The following is a 20,448-nucleotide window of genomic DNA, read 5'->3' on the forward strand; positions in this document are numbered from 1 at the left end:
CATTTACTGCTTCGACCTTTGTTCTAGAAAAAACTGCAGAATAACAAGAATAACCTCCATAGCAGTTGCTCTCCAGAGATGGCCCCTCATAAACCTGGCCTCTTGGTATTCACACCCTTGTGTGGTCCCTTCCCACCGTTGATTATGGCCCTGTTAACTCACTTTAAGTGACAGAATGAAGAAAAACCGTTGCCGTGTCAGTTCATGACCTAAGACTTAAAAAGGCAAAACAGCTTCTACTTTTGTTCTTTTGGGAGCTCTAAGCCAATATGTAAGAAGTCTAGTTTCTCTGCTGGAAAGACTACATGGACTGGTATTGAAAAGTAGAAGTTCTGACACTACATAGAGAAAGAAAGAGGTCTTGCTGCCCCAGCCTCCCAGTTAAGCAGTTTGTAGCCATTCCTATCAAGTCACAAGATATGTGAGCCAATCTTCCAGCTCAGTTAAGTCCCCAGACAACTCTACCCACCAGTCATTTCACCAGCCAAGGAGAAAAACCATCCAGTCAAGCCCACAAAATTGCGAGACGTATTAATTGGTTGGTATTGTTCTTAAGCCATTAGATTTTGGGGGTAGTTTTTTTAACACAGCAATAGGCAATAACTCCCCTCCCCTTCCAGCAATTAACTTAATCAGTCTATGCCTCTTTTCCTAAACTATAATGCACAACACAACTGCCACTGCTTGAGACTGCCAACAACAAATACTGTAAGCCTTCATTAAAAGAAATAGTATTCAAATTCTAAATCCGCATATAATTTTAAATTAACAATAAATACATGTTGATAGCAACAAATTAAATACATCTATCTTAGTAATTCTTATGATGAGATCCTTACTTATAAAACTAATGTTCAAATATAACCAGAAAAAACACATGAAAGAAAAACTGAGTGACATTACTTTTAACAAAATACATTTATTACAAAAACATGATTATACAAACTGGTAATATTTAATGTGATTATGGTCACTGCACATTCAAGAAAAATCAGGAACAACCACTTAAAATATGATGTTTTTCTGATAAGAAGCAGCATTATCTTATACAACAGAAACTGATTTTTAAAAATGTATCCGTCTCAAAAGATATTTAATATAGAAAATAACCAATAAATAAGTTCAAAAAAGTTTAGATGAATTCAGATGATACATTCAAAATACATAATGAAAAAATAGATACTTATATTTTCTCTCTTAATTTCTGAGCTTTATCTCCATCACTCTTGGAAATAAAAAACCCAACTTAATCATTATCTGGTTCATGATTTTCGTGCTGACTTTTATGTTAGGTACATTAAATATCTCCATATCAAACTAACTATATTTATGTTCTTCATTCATCAGAAAGTGCTATTTAAATATCAACAGGTTGTTACATAGGCAACACCAATAATATTAGGCATTTAAACTATGAAGAACATCTGATTAAAATCCATACCGAGATTTTTTTTACCTGTCCTTTTGCTATGAGATAAGCAACAATTGAGGTATGTCCAAACTGAGCAGCCAGATGAATACAGCTACATCCTTCTCCATCAATCAATGAAGGATCTGCACCATATTTCATTAGTTGCACAACCATGGATAGATGGCCTTGTCTAAAATATAAATGAATAAATACTTAGATATATAAAGTTATTTAAAACAGGATCCTCTGGAAAGAGCTTTTTAAAATAAGATATGGTGGAAAGATTACATATGTATTTTGAAAAGTTATTTTAAAATAGATACATGTCAAAACACATTTAGGATTTTACGGTTCTTAAAAGTCTTAACTAGATTAACAGTCTGGAAATGTATGGAGGTACTCATTACTTATTTAATATATAGTAAATAATTACTATTTTCTATTATGTTCATTCTAATAGTATCTCAATCATTCCAAGAAATGAGCTAATTCTTTCATTGTAAATATATATATGCTGCAAAACTATTACATTTAGAAAGCCAAAGTTTAACCCGATCCTATAACTAACTGAATTAATATCAGCATGGCCAGGGAAACTTTGGACAATAAACTTTTGCTTCTTTACAGGTAATATTTCACAGTAAAACATTAGCATATAAATGATATTAACTAATGGCATAATAAGCGCTCCTATTCATCTTAGTGTATCATTTTTTTAAAGTTGTTCATTTATATACTAATAAAGGAACCAAAGGAAAAAATCCAGAAGCAAATTTAAACCTTGTGGCCCAGTGCAATGGAGTTGAATTCAGGTCTCCTCCAAGTTGATCCACAATAGCACCTTTCGAAATATAGTATCTATAAGACAAAATTTATAATAATTTAAATAACTTTCATTTTCAATTTTAAGAAATTATGTGAAAAATAAGTAAATACATGTTTTCCATTTCAGATCTCATGCTAGTTTGAATCTTTGAAAATAAATAATCTTTTGTGGTTGTGTAAAAAACATATTTAGCAGAATTTTATGTCAAATACATCATTTTATTTTGTTCCAGAATAAAGAAAAGAAAAATAACTTTTAAGTTATAAAAAAAAAAAAAAAGAATAAAAATGCCCAAAAAAATCACATAAAAAAGAAGGTACTCAAAGAACTACAAAGATTTGAATAGTAGCATATAGAAAATTGAAATTAGACTAGTTGCAGAATAGGCAAGACATGGTCTACCTTGGGTAGCTCAGCTTTTTAAGCCTAACTTCCCTTAAGATTACTGTAGATTAAATCAAACAATATACGTATAACATAAAGGTTCTTTACTCTGCCTTATTTCTTGTGCCTTTAAAGCCATGTTGCTTGAAAAAGAAATAGCAACTTTATTATTAGATTAGTAAGCTTAATATTAACAGCATAATATCTTTTTTTTGAGAGAGAGAGAAAGATAGCATCTCATTATGTTGCCCAGGCAGGTCTCAAACTCCTGGACTCTAACAATCCTCCTACTTTGGACTCCCAAAGTGCTGGGATTACAGGAGCGAGCAGCCGCACCCTGCTGTCATAACATCTTGATAACTTCTGAAGTGAACAAGATCTAGCTGTTCATTACAATCCTTTCTTTGGGAATAATCAATGCAATAAATTCTGAATATAAATGATCTAAGGCATATGATATCAAATACTTGATATATGTATACTCTTAAACTGTTCTAAGTGATTATTGCTCTAGATCAGTAATGCATTTACTCTTAATGCACATAGCTTTTAACCTGTGATTATTCATGCTTATTAAACACATTATTCATGTGTTTAATTCAGAAATTTGTGGTTGCAAACAAGTATTTGTTTAATTGGTGCTTTTAAAGCATTATGCAATGAAGGGCCCAATTCCACTCTATCATGCAAAATGGTTCAAAGTAACCTAACAAAGTATTTCCAGAATATTAAACTATTAATAATGCAAACATTTAATTATTCCTGAATCCATTTTTAAGGTACTTGGTACATTATACAATGCTGAAAATGTTCTTTGAGAATGGGTAGGCTAGAACCCAAAGAGAAGTAAAGCTCAGCCAAAATAACCACTCTCATAGGAAATGATATTTTATTAAAAATAATAACTGGAATTTTTCTAAAGCAATTTCATCCCCTTCTCTATAGTCAACTGTTCCTGAGATTCATTTTTACTGGTACATGGCAGAATTTAAATCATCACTAGGTCTACGTCAATAAGCAATTTCCAAACTGATTCCAAAGCACAACTTTTTTTTTGACAAGAAGAGGGAACTTTTCTGCACCCTAAAAAACGAATAATTTCTATTACTTTTCATTGTAAACTTCTCAGTATTATATTTTTATCACGTTATTTCTTGTAGCTACAAGACACTAGCTCAAAACTACAAACTTCTGAGATTGCACAACTCTTAATTTTAATCTTGAGCCTCTTTGCTCAATATATTAAGAAGGTTTTATCAAACAATGTTCTGACCGGTACTAATGATCCTAGGTTTTCAGAAGGGACCATCAATGAACAACTGATACCAACAAATATTTGAGAGATAAAACCCAAATAGCTTAAACCTCAAACATCTCTAGAGGGGACACTGATGAAAAGCAAGCCAGAATATTACAAAAACCGGACAGGCAAAAGAATCAGACACAACTGTTACCTCCAAAGAAAGCAGTAACTACCTGGGCCGTAAACAGAAACAACGGTTGAAAGTCAATAAATACGCCACAGAAAAATTGTGTTTTCTAGCATATATTCCCACTGAAAGTCAGCAGCTGCTCAGCATCACAAGTAAGTGTTTTACTGACATGGAAGCAATCACGCAGCTGACAGTGCTCGAGCGCTTTGTACACCTTAATGTTAAATCTTAAGATGTTGCTACTCAAGTTTAGAATTATAGTTAAAATTCAAACTCTTTGAGTCCAGATTCATTCTTGTGTCCCTAAACTTCATTATATGATGGCAATTTCTGACTTTAGTGTCAGTCCCATGTTGATTTTAACATGCAACCATTCTGCCTTTGCCAAGACATATGTTTAGTGCACCTTTACCATCAAAGTTTGACACTCAGGAAGTAAATTAGAGAACAGCAAGACATTGCACTGAAAATGTAGCAATTCAGGGTGAATTCTTTTACCTGGCATTAATATCCTATTTGTCTCTACACTCTGTGTGTTGCACTTAACTGAACATCTCAAGTAGTTCATTTAGTTCATTTTAGATTTGTGTTATCTGGGCACGGAAACTCATGCCTGTAATTCCAGCATTTTGGGAGGCCAGGGTAGTTGAACTGCCTGTGCTCAGGAGTTTGAGACCAGCCTGGGCAACATGGCGAAACCCCATCTCTACCAAAAATACAAAAAATTAGGGCCAGGCACAGTGGCTCACGCCTGTAATCCCAGCACTTTTGGCGGGTGGATCACCTGAGGGTAGGAGTTCGAGACCAGCCTGACGAACATGGAGAAACCTTGTCTCTACTAAAAATACAAAAAAAAATTAGCTGGGCGTGGTGGCACATGCCTATATTTATACAGGTGCATGCCTATATTTCACTTTCATTTCAACCCTCTGGTCCTTGAATCACTCTAGAAATCATTTACTATTGGCACATGCCTATAATCCCAACTACTCGGGAGGCTGAGGCAGGAGAATTGCTTGAACCTGGGATGCAGAGGTTGCGGTGAGCCAAGATCGAGCCATTGCACTCCAGCCTGGGCAGCAAGAACAAAACCCCATTTCAAAAAAAAAAAAAAAATATATATATATATATATACACATATATATACATATATATATATATACACACATATATACGTATATATATATACATATATATATATATATATATATACATATATACATATATACATATATAATATACATATATATATATACATATATACATATATATATACACATATATATACATATATACATATATATATACATATATATACATATATATATATGACTTGGGCGTGGTGGTATTCGCCTGTGGTCCAAGCTACTCGGGAGTATGAAGCGGGAGGATCGCTTGGGCATGGGAGGTGAGGTTGCAGTGTGCCAAGATTGTACCACTACACTCCAACCTGAGTGAGAGTAAGCACCCATCTCAACAACAACAACAAAAATTCATGTCTTTCTGTAAATATATTGTGTCCATAGAGTCAAAAGACTACTAAACAAGATTTGCTAAGATTTCCTATCATCTTGACTCTTAGATCTAACTACTTCTTATTAATACTAAACAAACATTAACAGTAATGGATAAAAATCATTTTACACTTGCTATGCAAGTATTCATCACTTATGCTGGTGTGAACAGTTAAATCAGATTATTATTACCTATTATCATTTCAACTTTCTTTCCTTTTGCTGTTTTCTCCACAGAATCCACATTCGGAATGTGAACACCAAGTTAGGACTGCCTGAGTTCAGGTCCTGACTCCAATCTTTATTAGCTTGGGTCACTGGGTAGTATACTTAAACTGTCTGTGCTTCAGTTTCGCCAGCAGTAGGGCAGTAACAATTGTTATATTTTATATGGGGTTATATTAAGAATTAAGAACTAAAGAAAACACATATGGAAAAGTACTCAGTACAGTACTTGGCTAATATAAACATTCAATATAAGTTAAAAGCAATTTTTCTTTTTCAGAAAAACAAGGTACACAGAATCTATATTCTAAAAGCCATGAATTTTAGAAAGTATTAGTTTTTATAACAATTACTTCCATTAATTTTATAACCATAAAAAGTTAAGTTTTAATAATTAAAAATAGAGAAAATACATACTTGACTAAGTCTATTCTGTTATTGATGGCAGCCCAATGGAGGAGTGTAACATTTTCTTTGTCCGGTTGCCGCACATCATAACCTGCTTCCACCAATTCTCGACAGCGTTCATATATTCCATATCTAGAAAAGAAAGAAAATACGGCATTATTATTTAACAAGAAATGTAAAGCTAAAAATAACATTTTGAGACAAAAATAATTCCTCATTTTGATACTAGGAATTAAAATGTATTTCTCAACATAGAATATAACTTTTAAAATGTCAATATTCCAAAAGCTTTTACTAATCCATTTTACAGTTCTAAAATGTCTCACTTATAAGACTGTAAAATCTCACTATACGGAAGAAAAAAGTACACCAGAAATAAAATTTCAATCGGTAGCTTTTTTTTAATTTTATTACCATTTATCCCACCAAACTCTTAAGGTAGAGTGTAAAAAATACACACAAATTAAAAAATATTAAATATATAAAAATCAGTAATAAGATGCATATAAATGATTCAGAAGAATATCAAGAAGAAAGGACGTTATACAAGCCCCAGTGTGAGAAACACGCGCAATCGTCCAAACCCAAAGAATGGACTAAGAGGCACGAAGAATGGCGAAAGTGAGACTTAACAGCAGTCTTACAGTAACAGGTGTCTGGCAGGCACACCCAGGGCAGCTACAGCAGGCAATTTATCTCCTAGCACACAAGTCCCTCCCCTAGTTCCTCACTGGTCGAGTACTATGGGGTTACAATCCTCCCAGATGTTGCCTAAGTTCTATTATCCCCCTTACCCCGTCCTTTTCCATGCTTAAGTTTTGATTTCACAATAATGAAGCTTTCTTCCCTTTTATGGGCTGACCCCTCCTCTACATTCTGTTAACTTATTGTGACCTACTAGGTGCATGAGCCATGTAATTTGTTACATTTGCAGGCTGGCAGCCAGTGCTTAGATTTATCATGCCTTGAAAATGGACCATTTAAAATGTTTTCTCACAAATTCCCTTCTCTTTTCTACGTAATTCTTTTGGTTTAATTTTCATTTGAACTCTTCTGGTCCTTGAATCACTCTAGAAGTCATTTACTATCTTCCTCATAGGAGAGAGAGTCTAATTTGGTTTTTAATAGTAGCAGGTTATTTTGCTGGTAATTTGTTTATTAATAGCTGTTTCAATTACTCTCTATGCTAGTCCCCTCACACAAAGGATAACACAACATCCCACTGCTGCTAAGACTTCTGCCACAATTGAGAGAGATGTAAGGACTGCCTTTCCATTTTCCACACCAATCTTCTAGCCAACCTGTAAATGGGTCATCAATTCCAGCATTCTCTGCCAGCTCGTTGGCTAGAGATGTTAAACCTTGTAAAGCTTTTGTGATGATCCTATCTGGGGCATTATTGTTGGGAATAAAAGTACATTTCCCATCCAGCATCACACATACACCCTTTTTTCTGCTAGTATCATGATTAATGCAAGCCGGTTTTTCCAGGCCATTCGGCTGGTGGTATCTAACTAGCTAGTCACCCCTTTGAGGGCATCCCAAGTATAATTGACAAATCTATTGATTATAATAGATGGAGTTAATGCAATTCACATTCTTACCTATAGTTGACCACCAGAAGAGTGCTGATTCAAACCCAGCAGCTATTTGGTTTCGGGCCTTAAATTCATTATGCAACCCCTAGGGACTCCTATCAAGTCAACATATATATAGTGGGATTAAAAGAATTTGTCATATCTCTCCGGTTTTGGTGGCCATCTGTATTTTTGGGTATCTTATGGAATGCCAGGGTGAAGGGAATGGCCAATTGGATTAAAGTACAAGTCCCGGTCCAACTGGAAGGTAACAAGTTACAGAGGTTCCTTTTCCCACCATATCACCAGACATCAGCCCAGGCTATATGGAGAGCTGAGTAATTACCATTGCCTCACCAGTGGCGTTTATGATGTGGGTATAAGTTGAGAATTCTCCCACAGGCTTACTGAACTCTGCCCCTTCCCTAGAGAGGCAAGACGAGTGGTTCATACTCCCTATAAAGAACGAGGGGATAGCTCTGGGATCTGACCTCCACAATGTGGGAAAGGACAATGACACTCTGAACAAAATCATCTAAGACAAAGCCTGTTTTATAATAAATATCTCATGTAATTTTTTTATTGAGACAGGGTCTCACTCTGTCACTGAGGCTGGAGTGCAGCGGCGCAATCATAGCTCCCTGTAATCTCCACCCCCAGGGCTCAAGCAATCCTCCCACTTTAGCCTCCCAAGTAGCTGGGACCACAGGTGTGCGCCACCACGCTCGGCTCTTTTTTTGTATTTTTAGTAGAGATGCAGTTTCACTATGTTGCTCAGGCTGGTCTTGAACTCTTGGGCTCAACCGATCTGCCCACCTCAGCCTTCCCCAAGAGCTGGGATTACAGGTGTGAGCTACCGTGCCTGGCCTCATGTAATTTATTGAATACCGCACTGAAAGTGGAAAAAAAAAAAAAAGAATGGCTGTATGCATCATACTTGATGCATGATTTCTACTGAATGTGTACCACTTTTGCACCACTGTATAGCTGAAAAGTCAAATCAATGTAAGCTGGTAGAACCTGTATTCATAAAAAGATAAAATACCTAAAAAGAAACCAGAAAAAAGTCTAGAACTAAAATGTACAATAACTGAAGTCATTATATGGATTCAAAGACAGAAATGTCTTCAAAGACAGAAGAAAGAGTCAGCAAACATGAAGACAGAGCAATAGCAATTACTATCAAGTGTGAGGAGCAGAAAGAAAAAAGACAAAAGGAAAGTGAAGACAGTCTAAGGGACCTGTGGGACACCATCAAGTAGAACAACACACACATTGTGAAAGTTCCAGAAAAAGAGAGAGAGAGAGAAAGAGACAGAGAGAATACTTGAAAAAAATAATAGCTGGAAACTTCCTAAATTTGAATATAAACATCAATGAAGTCAACGTAAAAGGAACTCCAAGACACTCACACTGAGACATATTATAATCAAACTTTTGAAAGACAAAGACAAAGAGAGAATCTTGAAAGGAACAAGAGAGAAGCAACTGGTCACATACAAGGATCCTCAATAAGATTATAAGCAGATTTCTCATCAGAAACTTTGGAGGCCAGAAGGTAACAGGCTGACATATCCAAAGTGCTAAAAGAAAATCAATGCCAATCAAAAATTCTGTATTCAGCAAAACTGTCCTTCAAAAGTGGGGGAGAAATTAAGACATTCCCAAATAATGACTGAGAGAATCTGTTACTACTGGACCTGCCCTGCAAGAAATGATCAAAGGAGACCTGCCGGGTGAAATTAAGGGACACTAAGACAGTAACTCTAAGTCATACGAAAAAATAAAGATCTCAATAAAAGTCAATACATCGGCAATTATAAAACCTAGCAAGACGTAACAATAATTTGTAACTCTACTTTTTTGTTTTCTACATGATTTAAGAGACTAATACATTAATTTAAAAACTATTAAACACTAGTATTATTGTAATTTTGGTCTGTGTGTCTACATATTGTTTCTATATAATTATAGACACCAATGCATTTAAAATAATTATTACTTTATGTCTTTCGAAATACAACGTATACATATGTAGTTCTGTGACATCAACAACTAAAAAGCCTATAGATGAGGCTGTAAAGGAGCACAGTTTATTAGGTTATTGGAATTAATCTGTATAAATTCAATAATATAAATCATATGAGTGTTATAACTTTAGGATGTTAAGTGTAATATCCATAGTTATCTGCAAAGAAAAGTAACTACAGGATATACACGAAAGGAATGAGAAAGAAACTTAAACATTTCACTACAAAAATTGAACTAAACACAAAACATTCAGTAATGTAGGAAATGAGAAGGAAAAAAAACTATATGGCATATAGAAAACAAATGGAGGCCAGGCGCAGAGGTTGGTGCCTGTAATCCCAGCCCTTTGGGAGGCCGAGGCAGGCGGATCACAAGGTCAGGAGTTTGAGACCAGCCTGACCAACATGGTGAAACCCCGTCTCTACTAAAAATACAAAAATTAGCTGGGCGTGGTGGTGCATGCCTGTAATTCCAGCTACTTAGGAGGCTGAGGCAGGAGAATTGCTTGAACTCGGAAGGTAGAGATTGCAGTGAGCCGAGATTGCACCACGGCAAGCCAGCCTGGGCGACAAAGCAAGACTCTGTCTCAAAAAAAAAAAAAAAAAGAAAGAAAACAAATGGCAAAATGACAGAAGTCCCTCTTTATTAGTAATTACTTTAAATGTAAATGGATTAAACTCTCCAACCCAAAGACAGTTGGCAGAATAGATGGGTAAAAAAGACCCAACTACATGCTATCTACAACAGACACACTTTAGATCCAAAGGCAAATGAGTTGGAAATGAAAGTATGAAAAAAGAAATTCCATGCAAATAGTAACCAGAGGAGAGCAAGAGTGGCTACACTAATATCAGAAAATAAACTTTAAATCAAGAATGGTTACAAAAGACAAAGAAAAACATTACATATCAATAAAAGGTTCAATTCAGCAAGAAGATATACAATTATAAATTAAAAGCATTGAACATTTAACTTATAACATCATTAAAATATTTGAAGCAAAAATTGACAGAACTGAAGAGAGAAACAGATAGTTCTACAGCAAGAGCTACAGGCTTTAATACCCCAACTCTCAATAATGGATGCAACAAGCAGATATAAGTCAGGAAACACAGAACTTAAGGAAACTGTGCCCGGCCTGGACTCACATATTTTTAAAAGTGAATTGAACTTATGTATCAAAATGTAGTACTGTGCCTCTTCCTCCCACTGTAAATAATTAACAATTTCTAAGCAAATATCAAGTAGAAAAGGGAAGACTACGAACAAAATAAACTACATTCTAAAGACACAAATTTTGGGGTTTTGTCTAGTTTTTGTTGTTGCTTTCTGTGTAGAGAAAACAAGATTACATGTGTCATTCTAATAAAAACCCACAGGTTGGGCATCTCTAATTCAAAAATCCAAAACATGAAATATTCCAAAATCCTTAACTTTTTGAGCACATGATACCACAGATGACCTCATGTGACAGGTGCATAAAACATAAAAAACATTCTATAAAAGCACCTTCAGGCTATGTGTATATGAAAAATAAATAAACAAGTTTAGACTTGAGTCCCACCCCAAAGATTTCTCATTGTGTATGTGCAAATATTCCAAAATCCTAAAAAATCCAAAATCCAAAACACTTCTGGTACCAAGCACTTCGAATAAGGGATACTCAACCTGTATTTAGATAAGATAGTCTATTTAAACCTAAAAACAAACAAACTTACAAAAGAAAACAGAAACACAATCTTTACAGCTGTCATTGGATTTCTCTATGTTGTTGCACTCAAAACCCATGCAAAGGATGAGATCACCTTAGAATCAAATTGTTCAGATCAATCATTTTTAATCTTTTTGGGGATCACAGACCTCTTTAAAAATGTAATGAAAGTCACGGACTCTACCCAGAAACATGCTCTAACACACAAAATTCTGTATATAATTCCAAGGCATTCAGGGAAGTCTGAAGCTCCTCCCGGAGCCCAGGTAAGAATGTTAAGTAATTCACATCTTCTTAGCAAGTTCTAATAAAGGTCACATTATTCTGAGATTTGGTTTGCACTGAGTAGTGTTAAGGTTTCCAGCACTATACATAATGAATATTAAGAAACCAAAAGCACACCAAGTCTTTATATTAGGAAATAGTTATTTCATAATTTCACAATATGAATAAAAAATATTGTCTTTCTTAGTTGACCTACTGATATAACAGATCCCACTTTAAGATTTCTTCTTGAAGAAATATTGCAGATGATCAGAAAGACCAAGAAAAATACACACCCTAAGGAAATATGACTAATAATTCTGTGGAATGCAACGAACTTCAGACAATTCTTTTTTTGCTTGTTTTGTTTTGTTTTGTTTGAGATGGGGGGTCTCACTCTTTTGCCCAGACTGGAGTGTATTGGCATGACCATATTTCACTGCAGCCTCAAACTCTCAGGCACAAGCAGTCCTCCCACCTCAGCCTTCTGAGTAGCTGGGACCACAGAAGTATGCCATCACGCCTGACATGGTTTGGATCTATGTCCCCACCCAAATCTTATGTTCAACTGTAATCCCCAATGTTGGAGATAGGGCCTGGTGAGAGGTGACTGGATCACAGGGATGGATCCTTCATGGATGGTTTGGCACCATCCCTTTGGTACTGTTCTTGTGAGAGTTCTCATGAGATCTGGCTGTTTGGAAATGTGCAATACCTCCTCCCCACTCTCTCTTCCTCCTGCTCCAGCCATGTAAGATGTACCCGCTTCCCCTTCACCTCCTGCCATGATTGTAAAGTTTCCTGAAGACTCCTCAGAAGCAGAAGCCGCTATGCTTCCTGTACAGCCTGCAGAGCCATGAGCCAATTAAACCTCTTTTCTTCATAAATTATCCAGTCTCAGTATTTCTTTATAGGAGTGAGAGACTCAGTATTTCTTTATAGGAGTGAGAGAACAGACTAATACAATGCCCTACTTTTTTTTTTTTTTTTTGTAGAGACAGGGTCTCATTCTGTTGCCCAAGCTGGTCTCAAACTCCTGATCTCAAGTGATCTTCCCACATTGGCCTCCCAAAGTGTTAGGATTACAGGCATGAACTTCCACATCTGTCCAATTTCAGACAATTCTTAAAGCTCAAGAACCTATGAACTAGTTTCTCCTCTTTGCAGATGAAAATAACTGTTGTTATTTCAACTTCCATATAATTTGCATTATAAAAAGTCAGATTTATCCTTTTCCTTTCCCTTCCTCAAAGACTGATAATACGGTATTTTGACGATATTTCAGAAAACTCTGTGATATTTCCCTTAGCACGGGTTAAATAAATAAGTAAGTATGACATTAACTACGTCTTATTTCTAATCTGTGTACCTGGTTGCGGGGGGGCAGAATATTGGGTGCACACTAATGTTTTCCATTTAAAGTGCTTTAATTCTAACAAAATTTTCCAATTCACCATAACTAACCTTAATATTCTTAGGGCCTAATAATATACTTCTGGAAAGATCAGCAAGTACCAAAAGCAAACAGACACATTCAATTAACCAATGGGAAATAAACTAAATTTTCTTTTCTTTTTTTTTGTGTGCGTGAGACAGAGTTTCACTCTTGTTGCCTAGGCTGGAATGCAGTGGCACAATCTCGGCTCACTGCAACCTCCGCCTCATGGGTTCAAGCGATTCTCCTGCCTCCGCCTCCCAAGTAGCTGGGATTACAGGCATCCACCACCATGCCCGGCTAATTTTTATATTTTTAGTAGAGACGGGGTTTCACCATGTTGGTCAGGCTGGTCTCAAACTCCTGACCTCAGGTGATCCACCCTCCTTGTCCTCCCAGAGTGCTGAGATTACAGGTGTGAGCCACCACACCCAGCCCATAAACTAATTTTTTAATTGAGATATACGGATGTTTTTCCCAAGGTAATATGACTATTATTCAGATTCATATTTCACTTGAAATATACATGCCAAAGAAAACAACTACAACAAAAACCTTACTGTGTAGCCTTGACTATGTCCCATGTGCTGTAATCATCAATATGAGTTTTCCGTCCAAGAGGTTCACCATATCCATGGTTATAATGGCTTTGGGGTTTGATTTCCTGTTAAAAAGAAAATCACACACAGGCAAGAATTGAAAAAAGAGGTACAGAAAATATTTATATATATTATAGTAGTGCTTTTTGTTGTTTGAGAAATGCTAATTACTGAAATAATTAAGTTTACCTTATTCTAAAGTCTATACTCTTTTATTTATTTTTTTTTTTTTTTATTTTTTGAGATGGAGTCTCACTCTGTCGCCCAGGCTGGAGTGCAGTAATGCAATCTCAGTTCACTATAACCTCCGCCTCCTGGGTTCAAGCGATTCTCCTGCCTCAGCCTCCTGAGTAGTTGAGACTACAGGCATGTGCCACCACACCCGGCTAATTTTTTGTATTTTTAGTTGAGACAGGGTTTCACCATGTTAGCCAGGATGGTGTGGATCTCCTGATCTTGTGATCCGCCCGCCTCAGCCTCCCAAAGTGCTGGGATTACAGGCGTGAGCCACCGTGTGTGTGTGTGGCCAAGTCTACACTCTTTGGGGAAAAAGCTTGTTCAAAGAGATCTACCCATTTTATACACTCTCAAGCTAAAAAAATCTGTAAGATTAGAAACAAGTAACAACTTAGCAACTGAGGTTAATCTTCAGCTCCATAGAACTCTCTTACCTCATCATCAAATCAACTCATTCTCTCTGAACAACTTTTCTATTATTCTAATAAGACCCACAGCTCTTACACTCTACTTTTAAAACCTTCATCACATGCACTCCCCTATTCCTCAAATAAACTCTAAGGTCCTAAAGGAAGGAACCTATGGATATTGTTTTTCTATTATTCTCAGATATCACCTTTCCTAAAACTCTTTCATGCTCCCAGCTACCATTAAATGATTAAGGAATGGAGCAGTGCTGATAAAAGGTAGATCTGCTTGAATAGGCCTAAAAATGTCAATATCCTTTTAAAAAGGTTTTATATAAAAATCTATACATATAAGATTTAATTTACATAAAAATTTAAATGACAGTTTCAAAGAATATTACATCCATTCATAGCTTACATGCTACAATTTTCTATCAAAAATACAAAATTTGCTATATATAGTCAATTTCCCCAATACAACGCAGCACTAAAATACAATTGTTTCTTTTATATAAAAACAGAAAAACTGAGTTTGTTCAGCTCCAATAACATCTGTTGAAACTGCTGTGTTTCTGATATTTTTCACAAACATATGTGTAAATATAAATAAAACGAAAAATCATAAAATATTTGGAAAGAAATCCTTAGAACACTATATGCTCTTTTGCCTCTGATAAATCACCTTCCACTGATACTTAATCATACAAAGTTAAGAGTATTTTACTAGAGGAAAAAGCTATTTAGCTTACTCTAGCCATTCAAATAGTGTGGGAAGTTCTAAAACTCATTCGTATGAACCATAAATTTAGAAGACTATCAATCTGAATATTTTCAATGAAAAGGAATTTAAAAGTTTCACACAAACAAATTCTGCTTAGCATATAATCTTTCAACAAGTAAATGCTTAGTTCCTTATGAAAATGCTATAGCCAATGTTAAAATACCTCAGGAATAATTATATATCCACATTAGTAGAAGAAAGAAAATATACATAATTCTTAAGCCAAGATTCACAATATACTGCAGATAGTTCACTAAATGATTTTTTAAGAGGTTGTTCTCAAACTCCATTAAAATAGAATAGCTTAAGTAGGCTTAGTATTTTGAGTACATACAATGTTCTGAATAACTAACAAAGCAAGCCAATACATAAGACTTATCCATTTAATTTCTTTAAATCTTTTCTATTTAATTTCTCCACAGAATTCCAGTTTTCAATCTGTCTATGCTCTATATTCAGTGGGGTAAAGAAAAATACTTCTAAGCCAGTAACACTTTCTTATGTCTAAATTTTCTTTTCTGATTCTATTCTCTCCAACCACAGGGAAAACAGTTTTTTTAACCTTCAACTTTGACATCTATACGGCTGTAAGATACTTGAAAAAGAATAAAAACTTGATCACAGCTTTCAGGGAGAATGGAATAATATACCCAACAAAACATGTATTGAGAGCCTATTATACATAAAGCTCTCTACAATGAACACCGGGACCCCACCCAGGATAGGGTAAGACATGTGCAACGTTAAAGAGAGTGTCAAAAAACTCAGTAATCAAGATCAACAACAAAAACAACAACATTTTAATGGAATATTTTTAAAACAAAACCAATGCAACACACACACACACACACACACACACCCATGAACCAAACATCAACATTTTAAAACAGAGACAGCATCAGAATCATTAACTGTTCCTTTTGCACTAGGCTCCACTATGGCTCAGAGCATCACTGTGCATGTATACAAAATACAGCCTGTCATCCTGAAGGACTTCCAATCCAGAATGGAAATACAAAGTAGGGAAGAAAAGTAAGTCAAATATTGTAAGCAAGAGCCTTCCAATAATAAGTAAAAACACAGATGAGGACAACATAATATCCAAAAGGTAATAACATAACTTGAAACAACTCTGAATTTGAAAATGTGCTACGGCAAAATGCTATTCTTTTTTACTATGGACAAATACATTGCTTTTACATACAAATAATATTAATAGAATAAAAATAAGTATCTTTCTGAGGATTACTATCATAAAGTTTTCAAGTAACTTTAATTTTATTTTCATGCCCAGAGACCTCACTTACTGTACATAATGATTAAATTGTATTCTCAGTTTGTTTCACTGACATTGCCAAATGTGAGCTTACAAATGTTACTGGAAATTAGACTTTTTTCCAGTAACATATTAAAATTAACCAATATCAGTATCTGTTTTGTGCCACCTATAAGGTTGTTTTTACTTCTTTAGTAAAAGGTATCTGATTTTTTAAAAGATGCCTTTAATTAAACATATCTCGAATAATTCTAGAGCGGCAGAGCTATACTCACCAAAGAAAAGGTGTATAAGAAAATCTCCAACCTGCTTTATTACCAAATTTTGTAATAAAGAACTTTGTTTCTCACTTTTAAACAGACTGGATACTGGTTTATCTCTGGGACTAGTACCTTGTCAATGTGACAAATGACAACACTCTATCAAGATAACCACAACTATCAATAGGCCTAGGAGTAACAGTTCTAATTTAAAAACATATTTTTAACTTGTTCATATAAATAAGCATATCTAACAAATGTAGACAATAATTTTAAGTTAAAAATTTGCTTTTATATATTAAATATATTTTCAACATACAAATATTTAGTTAATTCAATTCTTTAAAATCCTGTCCTTTTTCCTCAATGTTAATGGAAACCAAGAAGCAGTTTAATTGCTATCTCTACCAAGAAAAGCAAGATTAATTTTAAAATATGTATGTGGGTCATTGTAACTTTTAAGAATACAGTAATTCCATTAGAAGCAGCTTCGTATAACAGAAAAAAAAATCCTTGACTGAGAGGCTAATGAACTGAAAGTCTGCCACTCCCCTACCTAGGGACTACCTAGCAAGTCAATTAACTGCTATAGGGTACAGATCTCTCCTTTGTAAAAAGGGATGAATAAAATAAGCAAACAGTTCCTCTGAGGTGCCTCAAGGTAAGAGTGGAAGAGCTCAGAGATTTCAAACTCCACACATTCATTCCCTTCTTTAGAGGCAGAGCCTCACTCTGTCACCCAGGCTGGAGTGCAGTCGCATGATCTCAGCTCACTGCAACCTCTGCCTCCCAGGTACAATCGATTCTCCTGCCTCAGCCTCCTGATTAGCTGGGACTACAGGCGCACACCACCACGCTTGGCTAATTTTTGTATTTTTAGTAGAGACAGGGTTTCACCATGTTGGCCAGGCTGGTCTGAAACTCCTGGCCTCAAGTGATCCGCCACTTTGGCCTCCCAAAGTGCTGGGATTACAGGCGTGAGCCACTGCACTCAGCCTCATTCCCATCTTAAACAAAGCACTTCGTTATTTGTTTTTAGATACTGGGTATTAAAAACTTTAAGCGAATTAAATTTAGCATAGTTTATCGGAGCATAGGACAACTCATCAATCTGACAACACTAATAACCAGAAGAGGTTCAGAGAGCACAGCTTCAGAGCATGAGCACAGGGTTTCTACAGGCTGAACCTGGAAGCAAAGCAATTACTTGATTAGCCATACTAGCTATGCATTTGCTTTACTGGATCATGACCCAGTAGAAGGTCCTAAGTTAGAGGTTAGTTGGCGGTTTCCAACTGATAACGTCTCTAGATAGACATAAGTTTCATGTCACTGTTTTCATTGAATTGGGTTTGGGTTTGCTTATGTACGACCCAGCACATGCAGCTTTATACAAGATTTCTTCAATTAAAGGTTTAGCTGCTTTCTAAAAAAAAAGTTCTGAAACTTCTAGATTAGACACTCTCCAAGTTCTTTCTAAGGGGAACATACAATGATTTCATATATTTTAAAAAATTATAGCCACTTGGAAGATTCTTAACATTATCTAGTTGACAGTCATAAGGTTTTTTTGTTTGTTTTAATAGCCATGGCTTTGAAGAAAACTGAAAGAAGAGAAATTACCTCCAAAATCTGCTACTATAGGTAGAAGACAGTAGACAGGAATGGTAGACAGGAATGGGAAGAACTGGGATAAGTTGAGCTGTGATAAAACACTGCGGCTAAGAGAAATCAACATGACGAGATTCGATCTCGAGGCTTTGTCGGGCGCGGTGGCTCACGCCTGTACTCCCAGCACTCTGGGAGGCCGAGGCGGGTGGATCACGAGGTCAAGAGATTGAGACCATCCTGGCTAACATGGTGAAACTCCGTCTCTACTAAAAATACAAAAAATTAGCCAGGGGTGGTGGCTCATGCCTGTAGTCCCAGCTACTCTGGAGGCTAAGACAGGAGGAATGGCGTGAACCCGGGAGGCGGAGCTTGCAGTCAGCCGAGATCGCGCCACTGCACTGCACTCCAGCCTGGGCGACAGAGCGAGACTCCTTCTCAAAAAATAAACAAACAAACAAAAAGCATACATATAAAGCTCCTTTTAAGAAAATTATTTCACCCCAAATTACATTTGCAAAATAAAGGCATTTTGCTACAGCCATAGAAATTGGGGGGGGGGGGGGGGGGAATTGGCAACAAAGGAAAATCTAAGGTAGCGATTTCTTCTAAATTATAGGAATATCAGAAGGATTTTTAAAGGAATGCTTATTGTTTATAATAAAAAGAGGGCATAAGCATAAAAATACAGAACCAGGTGAACAACAAATGGCAAGAAAAACCAGTTTCCCCTACAAAATCAAAAATAACTCTTCTAAATAAATGTAATTAGTTAACAGTGCCAGCAGATGGCACTATACTCAAGACAGACTCTTACAACCTATCTGAAACACCATGTTTTCTCGGCTTTTATTACTTTTAATTGACACATAATAATTATACGTATTTATGGGATACAGTGTTATATTTCAAAACATGTATACAATGTACAATGACCAAAACAGGATAATCAGCATATCCATCACCTCAAAATTGATCATTTGTGTTGGAAACATTCAAAATCTGTGCTTCTATATTTGAAAATATACAATAAATTGTTAATTAGTCACTCTGTAGCACTACAGAACACTAGGACTTATTCCTCCTAACTAGCTGTACTTTTATATCCATTAACCAACCTTTATCCTCCTCCTCCTCTTTCCTGCCTCTAGTAACCACTATTCTACTCTCTGAGATTAACTTCTTTAGCTTTCATGTACGGGTGAGAACGTAAGGTTCATCTTTGTGATAAACTGTCTTTCACGAAAGACTGAACAAAACTGATTTAGGAAAACATTTGGGAAAATATTCATCAACCTTAGCTTCCTTAAATAATGGTTTTCACTTCATTTCCTTTTAACATTAATCCATATCTATACATGTATGTGTAACAATGTATGTATTGTATTGTATGCAGTATATTGTAATGTCTTTCCACAGACATTTGACGGATATTTATTTATTCATTTATTTAGAGATAGACAGAGTCCTGCTCTGTCACCCAGGCTGAAGTGCAGTGGTATTATCTTGGCTCGCTGCAACCTCCATCTCCTGGGTTCAACTGATTCTCCTGCCTCAGTCTCCAGAGTAGCTGGGACTACAGATGAGTGTCACCAAGCTCAGCTAAATTTTTGTATTTTTAGTAGAGACGGGGTTTCACCATGTTGGCCAGGCTGGTCTCAAACTCCTGACCTCAAGTGATCCATCCACCTCGGTCTCCCAATGGGATTACAGGTGTGCTCCACGGCACCCAGCCTGATGAACATTTAAGCACATGCCTATATGCATACGCTTCTCTCCTCTTACTATCTCTTTACAAATAAGCTTCATTTTGTATAAGAGTTCTAGATTTACAAAAACAATGTCGAGAGTAGTTCTCATATTCCCCACGCTGTTCCCCTATTATCAACAGCTAACAGTATGATACATTACCTTTAAAGAACTAATATTGATACACTATATATATACACACAATATTGATACATTATTAACTAAGTCCATACTTTGAGCAGAGTTCATTAGTTTTTGTCTAATGTCCTTTTTGTTCCAGGATCCCATCCAGGATACCACCTTACACGTAGT

At 35.9% G+C, this 20,448-nt stretch overlaps 1 protein-coding gene across 4 annotated transcripts in view; it reads right to left on the reverse strand.

Moving 5' to 3' along the window:
* Positions 1-20,448, reverse strand: part of ZDHHC17 (zinc finger DHHC-type palmitoyltransferase 17) — a 90,335-nt gene that overhangs the window by 43,102 nt on the left and 26,785 nt on the right. For 2 of the 4 annotated variants that reach the window (XM_033221195.1, XM_033221198.1), the window contains exons 2-5: positions 13,780-13,883; positions 6,211-6,333; positions 2,192-2,269; positions 1,442-1,601 (exon numbers count right to left, since the gene is read on the reverse strand). In XM_033221195.1, coding sequence (XP_033077086.1) covers positions 1,442-1,601; positions 2,192-2,269; positions 6,211-6,333; positions 13,780-13,883 — 465 coding nt within the window. The remainder of the gene's footprint in view (positions 1-1,441; positions 1,602-2,191; positions 2,270-6,210; positions 6,334-13,779; positions 13,884-20,448) is intronic. The other 2 variants (XM_033221196.1, XM_033221199.1) reach the window with 2 other exon arrangements.

The sequence above is a fragment of the Trachypithecus francoisi genome, unplaced genomic scaffold (genome assembly GCF_009764315.1).
Source record: "Trachypithecus francoisi isolate TF-2019V2 unplaced genomic scaffold, Tfra_2.0 Lachesis_group11, whole genome shotgun sequence".
In the NCBI taxonomy this organism is placed as follows: Eukaryota; Metazoa; Chordata; class Mammalia; order Primates; family Cercopithecidae; genus Trachypithecus; species Trachypithecus francoisi.